The sequence below is a fragment of the Acanthisitta chloris genome, unplaced genomic scaffold (assembly GCF_000695815.1).
Source record: "Acanthisitta chloris isolate BGI_N310 unplaced genomic scaffold, ASM69581v1 scaffold30765, whole genome shotgun sequence".
NCBI lineage: Eukaryota > Metazoa > Chordata > Aves > Passeriformes > Acanthisittidae > Acanthisitta > Acanthisitta chloris.
The window spans coordinates 23569-41006 of record NW_008675018.1 but is presented as its reverse complement, the minus strand read 5'-3'; the positions used below and the strand labels follow the sequence as shown (position 1 = coordinate 41006).

The 17438-nt window shown below is 42.9% G+C and overlaps 1 protein-coding gene across 1 annotated transcript in view; it reads left to right on the top strand.

Moving 5' to 3' along the window:
• The window catches only part of GLIS1 (GLIS family zinc finger 1), a gene marked incomplete at its 5' end in the record, with an annotated part of 107010 nt that extends 92246 nt beyond the window's left edge, over positions 1-14764 (top strand). The window contains 3 exons of the mRNA XM_009075539.1: positions 5330-5514; positions 11095-11262; positions 14418-14764. Of these exons, the coding sequence (XP_009073787.1) occupies positions 5330-5514; positions 11095-11262; positions 14418-14554 (490 nt within the window). The remainder of the gene's footprint in view (positions 1-5329; positions 5515-11094; positions 11263-14417) is intronic.
• Between the last annotated feature and the right edge of the window lie 2674 nt (positions 14765-17438).

Sequence of the window (17438 nt, the reverse complement as noted above, 5' to 3'; positions counted from 1 at the left end):
CCTGCTGTTCCCAAAATATACTGGAACTTGAAACCCAGTCATAGAATCATAGAATCATCAAGGTTGGAAGAGACTTTTAACCTGTCACTCCACTGTAACCCCTAAACCATATCTTCCAGTGCCAGGTCCAGATGCCTCTTAAGCACTTTCAGGGATGGTGACTCCACCACAACCTATTCCAATGCTTGGAAACACGTGTGAGGAACATAGAACCTTTGGTGCATACCTCTGTGTAACAGGGATTGAGGAGCACCCACTGATATTAGGGCTGAAATCACCAAATGAACCTCCAGCTGAAAAGCTTTGCTATGTGCATGAGGTATTACATACAGCAAAGGGTTTAGCAATAGCAGATTCATCCATAGGCACCTGGAAGTGTGCTGGATTCAGAGAGGGCTTGCCAGTGATTTCATTAGTGTCTGTGGTGGATACTGGGTGGGAGTGAGGTAAATGCAGGGCTAAGAGGTTACCTCTCACCTGAGGGACAGGAGGTTTCTGGTAATGGAGTAGTAAAAGCCTGGAAGTGAGTTAACTTGTTTGAGTTACTCAGTGTTTTGCCATCAAACTTCTTTGTAAGACAGGATAGCCTTGATCAACAGTTGGACCACATCAGCCATCTCTAAGAACTGCTAATCCTTAGCTTAGTCACAAGGTTAGGGAGATGACAAAAATGTATGGTCCTGAACAGAAATATTCCACACAGCCAGGAGCCCTCAAATGTAATGAATTAAGGAAGGATAAGGGGTTTTTTACATGTGTGTGAGAGTATTTATATCTCTCTCTCTCTAGCTATATATAGGCACAGATATGCATTAAAAGGCCCCAAAAGGACCTGCAAATTTACTGGATTATACAAGTTACAATTAAAGTAAAATATGTGGTATATATTTATTATTAATATCCAAAGCAAAGCAAACTGTGGTTGTAGTAGAGTATTAACAGGAAATGTGCAGGCTATTAGTTATTGAAACATACATGCCTGAGCTACTGCCTGGGAATTTTAATGTATCCAGCTGAGTTCCTGGTGTAAGTCATTCAGAGTTTCGACTTCCACTCAGAAGCAGCTTAACAGAGCTCTATTCTGTTCCTGATGCATTATCTATTTAATTTGTATCCTGATTCCTCCTCTCTGTTAACAACCTGAGTATCACAGCAACCTAATTAGTAGGCAGATATTCAGGAGAGAATTAAAACCAAAGCACTGGGAACTGGACAGTTAGCTGATGAAGAACTCCCCTCGAGTGTGCCAGAGCACATTCACACACACACGCAGAGTAATACTTAGGGACCAGCTTGAGCTGTAGGGATTGTGATGAATATTTTAAGGAGGGAAATCCCCATGTTAGCCATTTGTGCTAATAGTGAGATTTTTCTGCTGAGCAAAGCTCTTTCCTAGCTAAAAACTGTGCCTTTGCTTACAGGAAACATGCTAAATTCCGTTTGGGAGAGACAGAGCAGAATATAGTGGATTTTCTGGTGACCTGCTCAACTCTGTGAAACTCTTGATGCAGAGGAGGCAGTGATGGTCAAGCATTACACAGAGCATTCAGGGTTTCAGCTCAGGTCCCTGCTCTGCAGAGAGCTCCTAGGATACTGCTGCTGACAGTCAGCTATGTTTGCTGAGCTCCAGCCCCAGGGCAGCAGTGCCCGGTGGGAGCAGCGAGCTGGCAGCTCCGCACGCCGCTCGGATCACCCAGCTGGAGCAGGGCCTGCATCCCTCTGGCCTCGCAGGGCACTCTCACATCCCTGAGCCACTTATCTCAAAGGCTTCGAAGCACAAGCTCTGTCACAACCTCTGAGCTCACACACAGGAAAAACAGGAATGCAGAAGAGTGTGAGTGGGGACAAGCAGTGCTTTAAAAATAACAATAAAAACTGTTAAACTCTTCTCCTGTGGTTAAGATTCAAGTATCCTCTGGGAGTAGTTAAACTGCTAGGGAATGTGGGATTTTCAGTATTCCCTCAGCTGGACACCTAAGTGTACCAGTTTTGTTAGACAAGCAACATGATTGACTAGAATTTGAGAACACGATGGCTCCTCCATCCTAACAAAGCACTCGGAGCAGCCCGGCAGGTCTCCATGGGGTGCTGCATTTCCCAGCAGTAGCCAGGACAAGACATTCCAAGAGCAGGCAGAGGAAACCCAACACAGGCAGTTGCAGAGGACTCGCTCCCCAGAAGCATTTCCCTCCCCTATTCAGAGTGGTTTCTGGCTCATCCCAGCCGTGGAGTTTTTAGTACATCTTTTGTTTCTCTTTTAAATGTGTGTGTGGTCATTAGCCATATAAATGTCACTATCATGAGCTCTTTTAGCTATTATCTTTCCAATGAAAACAACTGCAATCTTTTAAATCTCCTTTCAGATAGAAGCATTTCCAGGCTTCTAACAGCATTCCTGGCGTGTGGAGGACAATGTCCCCATGTGTGTCATTGGAAGGGGCTGGTGACCATGCTGCAGTTTGTGGCTGTGCTGTGCCACATTTGCTCACAGCCTGGGAAGGAACCAGAGGAAAGGCTTCTGTGTCAGTCCCAAAGGCTTCTGTGTCAGTCCCAGCAGATAATGTCAGCCCTGACTTGGTGCAGCAGTTCACCACAGACATGCACTGCAGAGGATACGACTCACAGCTGGGCTGCACCACAGCTCATTTGTGTTCAACTGTTTCTCTACTGAGACCTTTGAGGAAAAGCTACAGCCACATGGGAGCTGCCCTGAGTGTTTGGCTGCTGCTTAGCAAATGAACTCAGTGTTTTCCCCTGAGCATCTGCTCGTCAGCAGCTCAGGCTCCTGAGAGCGTTTTGTCTCTGACCTGAGGAGGACACAAATGGCCCCTGCACTCCCTGGTCCAGTTTTGGCACCTCTGCCTCCCCAAGCCTTTACCCAAACAGAAAACAAATAAGATTTTTTAATTTACTTGCATGTTGGCTCTTAAAATTCAACTTTATCATAGTATGTTAAAGGGTTGGAATGAACCTTAGAGATCATGTAGTCCCAACCCCCTGCCCTGGGCAGGGACACCTCCCACCAGAGCAGGTTGCTCAAGGCTTTAGCCAACCTGGCTCTGAACACTGCCAGGGTTGGGGCAGCCACAGCCTCCCTGGGCGACCTGTGCCAATGTCTCATCACCCTCACAGGAAAAACTTCTTCCCAATATCTAGCCTAAATTTCCCCTCCTTCAATTTGAATCCATCACCCCTTGTCCTATCACTGCAGCTCCTAACAGACTCTCTCCCCAGCTCCCCTGTAGCCCCTTCAGATACTGGAAGGTTGCTATGAGGTCTCCACACAACCTTCACTTGTCCAGACCTTCTCTTCTCTTTAGTCCTCTTTATTTTACATATTGCTGGTAAGCACTTACTGAGGGGGCTATCTTTGTCACAAAAATATTGTCTTCCAGTTCTTACATATCTGACTTGAAAATATCCTTGCCTTGACCCACTTAACAATACTAGTTTAATTCCTCAGCTTAGTTCAGGGATATTCAGAGTCTCTGTGGTTTGTATTTTATGCCTTCTTTTCCTGCTTTGGGAGATGGAAGTATTTCAGCACAGGATGGACTTAGACTAGTTGATTTATTTAAGCCCCTTTTAATAGAGTGTCACTGTGACAGGTTTTGGCAGTGTTCCTCTGCCTCTCATGTTAAATTTGATTAAGCTGTTGTCACCATTAATTCACAGTTCCTCTCTGTTTACCTCTTGCACGTTGCCATGTAGTGCTTAGCCCTAAGTCAAGCATAGCCTTAGGTCAATCCTAACTGCTCCAAGCAGCAGTTGTGTGAAATGATGGTGGATGCTGTTTGAACAACTTGTGCAGTGGTAGAAGAACACACCAGTGAGAGATTTAAATGCTTTTTAGTTGATTCTTCGTATGCTTGCAATGGTTTGTGCTTAGTATTTTTCCAGCTCAGTGATGTGTATTACAATAACCTGCAGAGGTATTTTTATTTCTGCGCCTCAGGACCTGTAGCTGTGAAGTTTCCTCAGGGTGACTCTCAGGCAGAAGTGGATTTTCCAGCATCTGAAGCTTAAAGAGCCACTTGTTATGTTTAGTAAAAGCTCCAGAGGCAACAGAGAGTACATGGTGAACATATGGCCCTGTGTTATTTGGCAGTGTAATGCTGGGCTGTGGAGCAAAGGGCCATTTGTCACAGCTGCAGGGTAAAGATCCACCTTCTACCTATTTACTCATGTACAGAGTTAGTATAGTACAGGTCTAGAACAGAGGTTTGTATGTGACTGGACAGGTCTCTGGTCTCATTTTCTACACTGTGCCATCCTTCTGGCTGTAAGTAGCCAAAAGGCATCTCTGGCAAAGGGCTTGTCCACTATGTGCCAACTGCAGAACCAGCCCTCGGTACCAACACACCCTCCAGTGTGTTAGAGAGCTTCTTCCTCAGCTGCTCCAGCTCCTTGTGGGAGTGTTGGGTTGGGGTCTGTTCCCCAAGCAGGGCTGTCCCAGAGCTCCTGTGCTGGCCTGAGTCCTGCCTGGGGGAATTTTCCATCTCTCAGGTACAGCCACTCCTCAGCCTCACACTGAGCAGTGGTGCCACAAGCAAACACTTCCTCAGGCTCTTCCTTTGAAAGGACGGTGCCATCTGCTGCAGCTGAAGCTGAATTTCTGTCTAAAAACTCCTACATGAAGAATAACTGAAACTAATGCTTTTCTTTGTCTGGGCTGCAGTGTGGGTATAAAGCTTTAGCCTGTTGCAGTTACAAAGGCACTTAAACAATTTACTTGCATTTGCTCATTCTATGTATCTCAGCTCATGAGATTTTAAATGAAAAGTGAGCTGTGAGAAGTGGAGTCATCATAGTATCATAGTATGTTGGAGAGTTGGAATGGACCTTACAGATCATCCAGCCCCAACCCCTGCCCTGGGCAGGGACACCTCCCACCAGAGCAGGTTGCTCAAGGCTTCATCCAACCTGGCTTTGAACACTGCCAGGGTTGGGGCAGCCACAGCCTCCCTAGGCAACCTGTTTCACCACCCTCACAGGAAAAACATCTTCCTAATATCTAACTTAAATTTCTCCTCTTTCAATTTGTACCCATTGCTTCGTGTCTGGTCACTACAGTTCCTAACAAGGAATTTGGTGTCATTTTGCTTCTATCATTGTGGCCAATCCAGGAAGTCAGTGTAAAGGAACAGAATTCCTTTTCTCATTCCCTTTCCTCCTAGTGAATACCTGAAAGCAGCACTGCATTGTTACCTTTTTTACAATATCATTTGTACCTGGGTTTTGACCATTATGGAAACAGAGCCATTCAAGTATTTCATTTTCCCATATTGTGATGTGATATGTGAAGTTTTTCTGTATTTTCTTTTTCTAGGCTTGCTCCCAACCTAATATCCCCACTTGTCAGCCCCTTGAAAGCATTAGTTCCACCTTCCCTCCTGCAGAAACACGGCTCTCCATCGTCACACAGCCAGTCACCGACCGGGCAGCAATTCCCTGGAATACCAAATAAACCATACAGTTCATTTCAAAACCAGTCTGTACAGCAGGGATCTCAAGGTAACTCCTCCCTCTTTTATTTTTCTCTCTTAACTTTTTTAATTCCTAGCTGGGGAAGAAAGAATTTATCTCAGTTTTCGCATATACAGTCAGTACTGCCTGATTAAGGAGCTGTCAGGATTTCAGTGGCAACTCCAGTTTTTAAAGTGTTTGTGCATACAAATCAGATTTTTCAGACAGGTTCATGCTGTGATGTGTCATCATAAGGGGGAAAGCTGTCACAACAGCAGATTTGTGCCATTTATTCAGGCTCTTCAGCAGATGGCTGTTAGCCATGCACCTCACCTGGCTGGTCATCCAGTCTTCCCTCAGCCTGGAGAGTGACCCTGCTAGAGCAAGAGGCATCTCACCCCAGAGCACATGGGCTGAGACACACCTTGGTCGTGTCCTGCTTGGACCACTCGTAGTGAGGCACTAGACATGAGTTTAGACAAAGAAAAAAAGAGTCTTCCATTTATTATTTGGAAGTTTGGCATGTGTATTATTTTATATTCTAATATGCAAATGCTCTCTGTACAACTGCAGAGTGCCTGTGGGATTTGGGGACAGGAATGGGAGCAGCTAAGCAGCTGTCCCACTGCTTAATTTAAACCACTTTTTGTTCTGAATTACTCAGCCTGTTTAATTGGGAGCTTATATACCTATTCTGGAGTTCTGCTGTGGGAACTAATGAACATTTCTGCATAATTTAGCACGAGATTTAGGCATTTAGGCATAATTTAGCACGAGATACTATTATCATCACAGATTCTTCCAGTAACAGTGTTTGCATGTTTCAGAAATGCGTTACACAATCCAGATGCTGAGATGCTGCACAATAAAGAAGTGTGCAGGACATCTGTCTGGTTGCAAGTATAACCAGGCAGATAAGTTTGTGCAGGCAGATAAGCAGTTCTTTGGGACTCATTTCACAGCTGTACTGTCATTTCTGTAAGGTCATTTTGGGCTGTCAAACTATCACATCTGATCAGTTTACCAAGTGGGTAAAATAGGAGGTTTTCTTTCAAGATGTGCTCTGGGTAGAGCTGAAACAGAGCTTGGACACAAACCCAGTGAGCAGCTCAGAGCTGTGCTGGGGTTGGATATTCCAACAGTTCCCTCTGCCCCTCATTCTCTGAGGAGTGTTTTTGCTCTTCACTTGGACTGACTTGGTCTGAAAAGTTAAAGCATATTACATTTAATGATTTGTGCTGAAGGAAAAACTAACTCAACCTGATGCTCAACAGATTATTCAATTTAAAAAGATTAACTCTGTAAGGGAAAAGTGGCAGATTTATGATAGCACATAATGATATATGATTATGTTGCTATAATGAACTAAATAACTACAAGCCACAAGAGGAAAGTTTAGCAGCTCATTACTATGGCAGAAACAAATGCATAGACAGAACAAGTTTTGAACCACTTAAATAAATTGACTTTATTCCTTAAGAAAACCACATTTCCTTTTGAATGAATTGTTGCTTTCTAAGTGTTATGTCATGTGGTTTTGAAAAAGCAATAATTTTCCACTTTGGCCAAATGTTGAAGTATTATTATAAATTCATTATGGAAATGGTCATTCCAAAATCAATTTTGATTAGCAGCCTTTGAAACCAATTGATCTGTAACCTGTATTTAGCTGTACTTGCTCTACAACTCAATTTTTTTTTTTTTGCATCTCAATCCATTAATAGCACATTTTTTCTAATGGAATCTGTAATAATTTTGGAGTCTTGAATTTTTGCCAGAAAAACCCCTGGAACACCATTTAATCCCAGTGTAGAACTAGGAGCGCATAAACATTGTGGATGTAGAATTGTTAGGAGACAGCAAACCTTTTCAGACTGGTAGCAGAAATATTGATAATGAAAGAAAAGGCTGACATTATTTATATGTTTAAACCTAGTTGTAGTAAGATCACATGGAAATTATTACATGCTGAAAGAATTTGGCAGGCAATGGAGCCCTGTAGTTATTTATACCTGACATGATTTCTCGTCAGGAATTTTATGGAATTTGAAAAGCTGAGATTTATTTGCACATACATGTAAATGACATGACATAACAAGATGGCATTTAATAGGCATATTCCAATTATTTGCTCATTACATCATACATTTTAAAGCTGCTTGAAGTTTTCTAGGCTGTGCCCGAGAGAAGCAGAGGCAGCCAGTGCACTGTGTGAAGTGGCTAACTGCAGCTTTTCTGTCACAAATTATTTCAAAGCAAAAGTTTAACTGAATGTTATGCTTGGAACGCAGTTGATTCCTTTATGAACTGTTATATTTCTACATCTACTGTACATAAAACATTTAACAGTGATCATTTCAACTGACGGGACATTTAGTAAATTCTTTGCTGGAAAATTGACCTCAGAAAATTTTTGATTTAAATCTAAACAGAAGGAAAACCTGAAATCCATGTGGCAAAAAAAATATTGGTGAAACACTTACTGCTGAATTGGTACTACAGATTTGCTCCCCTAGAAGGAGCAGTGATGTCTGCACCAGAGAAACCTTCTTGCTCACTTTGTATTTTAGTCCCTGAAGGGAATCTTTTCTAAGAACTTGTGAAAAAACACTCCCTGTGGAGTTTAATTGACCATCTGTGGTTGCTAATGGAACCCTTGGTTATGAGATTTTAATCATATCTTAATTCCTAGTATTTTCTGTGCTGAGCATTTCAAGAAAGGAACCACAACTAAATGGCCTGAACCCAAAGGGTGAGAAGTCTCATTTTTGGGGTTGTGGTTTGCTTCACCTGACCCATGTTCCTGCTGCAGCCTTTCCCTTCCTCACTCCATGTGTTTTCTTTAGTTTGCTCACTGGATTTATCACATCAGCAAGCACAGAACAGGGAAGGAGCATTTCTTTCTATTTTCTCTGGGAAGCACTGAGCAGGAATTTGGTCCCATTGAACACAGCAGTGCATCAGCACTGGGATTTTCCTGCACTGTGTCTCTTCCTTGCATAGCTCCAGGAACACTTTTCTGATTACCACACAGTGGAGCTGAGGGATAGATGCTGCAATCCAAAGGAGAATTTGATTGCTTCTGGCAGATCTGTTCCAGACTTCTGATGCTGAGGCAGCTCTCTGCTTCAGGTGTTTTTTCCTGAGCTGCCAGGCAGTGTAACTCAAAATACTTCAGAAGAACCTTTACCCATAGGCCTTGGGCAAACCCTGGATGTGACTAGTTTCAATCCAGTTCTGTCACGCTTGGTGGTTCTCTGATTTTCTGAGCCACTGTGCCAGCCCTGTAGATCAGGGAGATATTTCAGTGATGTAACAAAGACAAGCCTGGGAGCATGAGGAACAGGCAGCAGTTACAGCCACAAAGAAAATACCTTCCCTAGGAGTGATGTGGATAACAGACATTCTGGCAAGGGTTCGTTTTACCTAAGTGCTCTTTGCAACCAGTTGTACCTCCTCTGAAGCCAAGTGTGTCTCTATTTTTTCACTGCTCATCTCAAAGGGCTATATTTTTAGAAGCCTTACAGCAAGGAGTTTGTGTTTTGGAAACAGAAAAGTCAGGATCATTATCAAAAGCCAATCAATAAAGCACTGTACCTAAAACCACATCAAAAGGTGGCTCTGCTACCTCTCATAAGAGCTCTTTGGTTCCTTGAGCCAGACTCTCCAGGCTGTAAATAGGGGTGGCTGTCTGTTTATTCCAAGGAAGGACATGCATCATTTAATACTCAGCTTTCCAAATTTCTGGGCCTTCTTCTGCACAGCAGCAAACATGAACAGCCTTGATACAGTGTGTGTAGTGTCTTTATCTAATAAAGTCATCCACTAGTACTTCTCCAATCGTGGAGATCAACAATTTAGGTATTTTGTGGTAGAGGATCATAAGTTCTCAAGAAATTAATCATCTAATCCTTGCAGATTCTGCCAAAATACATATTAAACCGTGAAACTTCAGAGCAAATCTTTCACCACTCAATGAGTTCATTGCACTTCTACTCAAGAATTGCCTCACTTGGCCTTATTTATTACCACCTTAGAAACATGACCAGAGTGAACAGACACTGAGCTGTGCCTGACACTGTCTGCTTGGTCAGACCTTGGTAGAAAAGGGAAAATACAGAAAAATATGGGAGATCTTACTAAAGAGGGAAAAGCTAATACACTGCATGATTTGTAAGGGCCAGATTCCACCCTGTGCAGCCCCCGGGGGCTCTGGTGACAGGCACAGGGATTTCATTTCTAAGCAAACAGACTGAAGAGCTGCACAACTGGCCCAGCAAGTCAGGTCTGCACTGCGTGGGGCTGAGCTGACAGCTGTCAGCTGGAGGTCTGGCTGTGACTGTGCTTGACTGAACTACCTGGAGCTTTTGCAGTAGTTCCTGAGGAAATATTTCAGTCTGAGTGAGACCGAGGGAAGAAAGACAACAGCTCCATATTTTTTCTGGCAATTAGAGGAAAATCCTGAAGTGCACTCTACTAGCCTTCAAGCCTGAGTTGGGTGATTTCAGTTGCATTAAGGGAAGGAGCATCATTTCAGAGGAGGTAGGAAAAGGGGTAGTTAATTTGAATGCGCAATGAGTGTGCAATGCACCTGGAATCAGGAAGGGGCTATTGAGGAAGGAGGAAGGAAGAGAATTAAATCGGGCCATGGCTGGTGTGAATCTTGTGCCATGCTTTGAGGTCACCCTATGAGAGCGCATAACAATTTTCTTTTAGGGTGTTGGCACAACTTGTAAGTTGTAAAATTCCTTCCTCAGCAATTCATTTGTCCTTTACTGTTATATATCTTGTTGTCTACCACTCATTCAGAACTTCTGCTGGCAAAACCCAAACTGCTGGGCTTTAGTAATACAATGCTTTAAAAAAAAGCAGGATATAAGGAATGCAGGATATGTGAGAGAACAAAAGTCAAGCATGCCCCAAAAGCAGAGTGACCAAGGCAGCCAGAGACCACGCAGATTTATCTGAGCACTCCTCAGGAGCAAGCAGAGCCTCTGGCTGAACTCAGAGTCTTCACCTGATGTCTAACTGGAGTCAGTCCTGCACTCTAACTCAGTGTTACCTGCAGGCTGTGGTCCTGTGTTCAGGGAAAGGGGTTCCATTTGAATCAAGCACAGTATGAGAAAGGAGAGATTTAAGGTACCCATAAAGGTATCTCAGATAAATACTGCTGTCTCCAGCAGTGCATAACATACACTGGATGGGAAGAGACTTTACTCAGCTGAAAACAAAGCAGTGCTATTCATTCAAATACTGCATTATTGTATTGAAATCATCAGCAATTCGTTATAGAGACATTCCCTTAGGAGCTGAGCTTCCTGGACCTGATCCAGTGGAATACTTACTGCTTAGCTTTGAACCAAGTGGGGTGTTGACTGTGTTCAACTGATCTGTTGCCTGAAATGAAGCACATCTTGAGATTTTGCTTGTTGGGGATCACAGCCCACAGCACCTTGTGGGATCGAGTCTGATGCAGCTCTTCTGTTATTATGCCTTACAGAACAACATTTTTCTATCGTTAAAACGGAGGAACTAAATTCCCTCATAATAGCAATGAAATACTGTAACAGAAATGGAGCTAGTACCATTGCAGTAGGGTTAAAATGTATGTGCAATATCTGCTTTCAGGTTACCAAGGCAGCTTTCACTCCATACAAAACTGTTTCCACTATGGAGACTGCTACAGGACAGTGGACCAGTCTGTCACCAGTGATGTGCTCACAGGGGAATCCCATTGCTTCAACCCTCTGAGGCAGAATGGCTATCACATACTCAATGCACCTTTAGCTTCAACAGGTAATTTATTCCACCTATAAAGAATTATCCATGTGATATTTTTAGCAGGAGGAGGAACACATTTTATAGTCGATGTTATTACAAAAATGGGTTTGTATAAGAAACTTCTTCACTGAAATTGATTTGCATCTATAAAAATCCCAGATGGAAAGCAATTTTTTTTGTCTTTAATCCTGCTGTATTTGACTGATGGACAGTCTCCTTCTATTCTGCTGGATGTCATAGGCAACACACACCTTCAGGAGAGGTGACCAACAAAGCACTTTCCACATTTATTGTGTGGGCTGTGCACTGCACATCTCCTCAGGTGTGCTCAGACAGGCTCTTACAGCCAGGTCAAACTTATAATCACTAGATTACTGTACTATTTCAATATTTTAGTGGTCATTTTTTCCCTACTTTTAAAGCCACAATTAAAGAATTGACAGTTACTGAAATCACACAAAACATGAGTATTGTCAGAGCTATGAAACACAACCATTTGCTGCAATCTTTCTCCCAGAAAGTTTCCTCCATGTCTGCACTCAGGAGGTTGAGGACGATCCCCAAAACATGTGTTTAAACGCTTTTTGAAACGGGGCCTGAGTCAGACCACAAAATTAGAGTTGACTTTCCTGTTTGTTTTGTATTAAAGGAGACTCTGTTCAGAGGGAACCTGCACACATTTGTCTGCTGTTCCATGCTGGAACGTGTATGCATCAGTAACCAACACAAGGGAAACGTTTAAGATGAAGTTTCAACTCCAGCTTTGGGTTCTTTAGTGTTATTCGGGAGTCTGATGTTGCTAAAACAGAGTTTTTTCATGTTAACATCAAATTTCAAGTTTAGATTGACAGCCTGTGATATTTAAAGAACAGACTAAATAAACTTTCCAAAAGAAATTGTAGCAGCAAAGAATAATACTGTGGCAAGACACCAACTTCAACAACAGTTGATTTTTCTGTCTGGGCCTAAACTATCATGAAATGTTTCTGTTTAATATTTGTGTTTTTAGAGTGGTTATTGAGGCATGCAAATACTTAAAAGGCTGAAACATAAATATATGTGAAATATATAAATCTTATCTCATCTTTTAGTGTGCAAAATAGAACCATTCAGGTTTGCAAGATTCATCAAGGCTAAGCATTAATTTTTTTCAGGCTTTTACAGCACCATTAATATTAAATGGGATCTCATCTCACTGGAATGCCAAATGTGACTGGCAAACAGCTGCTCCATGAATCACATTAACAGTCAATAAATTTTTATTTTCTGTTCAGGACTTTGGATAGTTTACTCTATCTGGAATCTAATAATTATTTCTGGGGTGTATGCTTATCTTGGGCTTTGTCCATCTGTGGTTGTGTATCCACCCTGTATACAGGCTCATCAAATAGAAATTAGCATAATGTAAACACTCACAAAACTTATCAAAATACTGGTCACTCCACTTGGCCCAGCACAGCACAGGGCACATAAACAGGCCAAGTTCATCTCCCAGAACCTTTGGACACCGGCTCTGTGCCAGGTTTTTGCAGACAGCAGAATTTGACCTGCAAACTAGCAGTAAATTAATACGTCATAGGAAAATGCAGAAATGTAAATAAGTAGAGAATTTGGTGTCAAATAATAAAAAACATAGTTAAGAGTAAAATACCTATAATTAAGCCAAGGAGTCTTTCTTTAACCAGGACTGGCTGGGTGAGACTGTCACTGGCTGGTGGTGCAGTGCTGCACAGCCCCCAGGACTCAGTGGAGCCTCGTGCAGCGTTCAATTCAGCCACGTCCAGACACACCTGCCTGCAGAGGTGTAGGCAGGTGGAAAGGACAAGAGAGAGGCTAAAGACAAGAAATAAACTAATTTTCCATTAAGGCACAGAAAAACAGTCATTTCCCAGAGACTAGAGCAGAGAACAGAGTGAAGTCCCATGCTTTAGCCATAAGGATCAGTTGTCCACACATTGACTAGAAATTCACACAGATGTGATTTGTAAGAGGTTTATTTTCTACATCATGCACATAGTTCACAGGCGTTTGCTGAACTACAAGCATCTTGTTCCATGTGTTGCCTCAGCTGGCTTGATGCTGCTGCTGCTCATTGGGGTTGTGGTAGGTGGGCTCTGGGTGCAGGGGGCAGAACCTGGCACTGAAGCTCACACAAATGCTTTTCTAAAGACCCAACCCAAATCAGGTGGTACAAAGTGAAACAGAATTAGTATGCTGAAGGATGAATGTACAGGATCAGTGACATGCAGAAAGAAGGGTAGGGGATGAATGTGGCAGGGGGGAAGTAAGGAGGAGCTGGACTGCAGTAAAATGACCATGTGCATGTGAGCCTTGACTGGCGAGTTGCAAAAGCAAGTTATAGTGGGCCATAACAGGAGATTCTCATGCCCTTTGGGGTAGGCAATAAACCTTTTGTTTCAGACTCCCTGGCTGCCATAGCACCTGGTAGCAGGCAAACCTGCTCCTTTCCACAGGGATGCACAGCTCAGGAGGCTCATAACAGCTGTGGAAGTTGGGCATTATAAAAGGAGAAGGACAGAGAACTTCTTCCCCACTGCAGTGGCTTTCTGGTAGCCTGGCAAGCACCAGCCAGCTCGGCCAGGTGAGGAGCCAGCAGCATGGTGGGCTGAGGTGCACAGCTCCTTCCACACCTCCTGTGAGCCTGACCTGCCCCAGCCACACTCCCCTACACCTCACTTCTGTGTTATCTGGGGAGCCAATAAACATAGGATCCAGATTTCTGCTGGGTCTTAAGAGCAGCTGGGAGACACATGGAACATTGTTCGTAAGTGCTATTAAAAGGAAAAACGCAAAACAAGAGGACTGCATCACTTTTAGTGCACACTTATTAGGATCCTTGCCCACTCATTGTTTTGACATCCTATTCAGATAATGACTGTGCAGTCCCAGGAGAGTCATACTGTGATACTTGCACTTCACTTGCAAATGGAGAGCTTTCCACAGAAATGAATGGGAGCCTCAGCTACGATGACACAAATGCCCATGGAGATTAGTTTGTGTATCTCCTGGGTAAGGCTTTGATGGTAAACCCTATTGTCTTTTCATTAATGCTGTGCTGTCCTGTATGATCCCAGGCCTCAAAACTGTGCTTCCTTCCTTATATGTACCATGGCACTAACCCATGTCCATCCCTCTTGTCACGCTCTCAGGCTATGAGGCAATCTCTGAAGCACAGTGTGTCTCCGAGGACATGGTCTCCAATGGGACGGATGAAAATGGATTCTTCCCAAACGGCGCCTTTGATCACTGCTTGAACCACATTCCCTCCATCTATACAGATACCTAAGAGCAGTGCTGACCTTGTTTCCTTTATTATACCTATAACTGCGTATGTAATAACAAAGGTGTTGTTCAAGTACTTTTATTTAGTCTGTATCCCTATATGTGCTCATTTAAATAAACACCTCACATTTACCAAACCATTTTATACATGAATAGTCTGTATGAGATAATATTGGAACCTGTTCCTTTGCTGTGGCACTTTGAAATTCATGCTTTAAGGGAATGAGGAGCATTTCAAGCAGCTTGTTTTGTAAGTTCTCTCAGTAAAGTGTAAATGTAAGTTATATAATGAACTTGTAAAGAAAGGGTTTTTCTTCTTGGAAAGTATGTTTCAATTTGAGGATGTTGTTCCCTTTAATCGGTTTTCATTTAACTCATTGGTCAATTCTTCTCTCTTTTTCTTTTTTTTTTTTTAACTAAAAGGATTTTTTTAATCACAGACCTCATGTATATAAAGATCTACATTTGCTCAGCTGGTTTTATATTTTCAGTTTTACAAGAAAGCATTAAAAACTGGAAACAAGTGTACTGTCATTTCTTAACAACATTAGGCTCCCTGGTAAATCCTAAAATTACATTCTTAAAATGCCTGAGAGTGATTTTGAGAAAGCAGTGACATTTCAGTCTCTGTGACATTAAAGCAGCCCAAGTGAACATGAAGAAGACTAAGGCTCCCTACCAGGAGCTTCCAGCTATAACCTCTGGCAGTTTCTAGCTTTGGCAGACTTACTCTACAGAGCCAGAAGGGTATGATGAGGGTGTCCAATGCTTGCAGACAAGCCTTGAACAGCAGCAATCCTGGTGGAACAAGACTCTGCCCTCTGCAAGGGTGTTATCCCCAGGGGCCAGTCAGCAGCCTGTGGGTGATGGGTCCAAGCCTCTACCAGAGGAGGGGTGGGGAGAACCCAGACAGGGCAGCAGGGGAAACTGCCCCAAAGGAAAGTGCTGGGGTGGCAGCTCCAAAAGGAGAAAAGAACCACCACAATGATACTGAAGGAGGACGACCATCAGTCATTCATAGTATCATAGAATTTTAGGAGTTGGGATGGAGTTTAGAGACCATCCAGCCCCAGCCCCCTGCCCTGGGCAGGGACACCTCCCACCAGAACAGGTTGCTCAAGGCTTCATCCAGCCTGGCTGTGAGCACTGCCAGTCACAGTGAAAGGCTTGTACCAACCTACTCAGAAACAAAGGACATGTCTCAGGTCCAACACGGCACCTGATGCCTCCATTCCAGGACTCCACAGCCCAGGGGTGTGCTCCTATGGGAGCACCAAGATCCATGGCACCACTGCACTTCTCAGCCATGCAAACACAGAAAACCCCTGGATGCTGTGCCACCACAGCAGCCCAGCTCTGAGGCTGATCTGGGCTAACCACAAAGCCTCCATGGATGCACTTTACTTGTTTCTCCAGGGCCTGGTTGCACCTTGTTGGTGCATGTGAAGGTGCCTCTGTATCCAATTTAGCTTTCCATCCTCCAGAAATTTGAATGAAACTTAGACATTCAGGAAGTTTTACAGTTAGTCACTATAGGACAAGGTTCATGGGGTTATGTGACCCCTCCTGTTTCATGAAGGGTTCCTCAAGATCTCTGGCTCTCAAGGACACTCAGTCCCAGCTGCAAACCCATTAATTGTGGCTGTCCTGCGTGGCCTGAGCACTGACTCATCACTTCTCTCCTAGAATTAAAATGCATAAAGGCTCCAAATTGCTCTTTAAGCCTACACACGTGGCTTTGTTTCTGATCCCTGCCACATTTGGCTTTCTGTCCTGTTGTTTATTTATTCTGATGCATCAGAGTTTGGGGTTTTTTTTGGTCTGAGACATAAGTGGGCAGAACACTTTCCTAGAACATTAAACAAGGAGGCAGGTAGTTAACAACTGCCAAGCAGTAAAAACCCTAGAGCTTTTGAAGGAACACTTAAAAAAAAACAAATCCAAAGCCCAACAAAGCTGTAATGTCTGAGACAAAAAGCAAAATAATTCCTGTGCTTCAATTAGTTGGAAACATAAAAAGGAAATGGTGCCTTAAAAACAAGATTAATTCAATTTCCTAAAAATTAAATAAATCCTTCTAAAAAATGACATTTTTTAAAGTTAAAAATATAAACCAACCAAACCTAAACATATTTGATCAATTAGAAAAATATTTATGTCACAACAACCAGGCTGTTCAAAACCACACAATGATTCACAAAGGTTTGGGAAACTTAAAGCAGAGCAGCTGGAGTGACGGTTTAGTTCCACAATCTGTGTGAATCAGGTTTTCTGTAAATTCAAAGGGTAGACGCAGAGAAAGGCAAAGGCACTCGTTTGACTCTGTGCAGTTTGGAAAGTTATCCATATTAAAGCCATTAAAATACACAATGGCACAAGCTAATGGTTACTCGTGTGCTGTGTACTTCATTATTGCCTTTTATTGCATGTAAGTAGGGAAGTGTCTCATGTAAGCTTTTCCTAAAGACACAAAGAAACCTTTCAATGGAATTTATTGCTTGGCAAGTTTCTCGTTGTGGTGCTGTAAAAACCCCACCAACTAATATGGATAATAACTGGAGTAAGGCTTTCTATATAATAGTAGAAAATTATTACCCCGTGGGATTAAAATGGAACTGCTGGTTCCCGTTCACTGTCAGATACTTTTTCAATCTAAGCAACAGAAATTCAACTAATAAACTGCAACACTACTTTATATACAGCTACAAATCATTTACCCAGTGAATGAAAAGCCCATTTGCCCCTGTGTATGTACTCTGTGTGTACACAGGATGCTTTAGGAACCACTGAAATAAGATGACCTGCAGTGACTGATCGAGCTGGGAGAAAGAAAATGAATTTCAAGTTGACACTGAAGCAGCTAAGGCACTTTTTTTCTCTGTCCACCA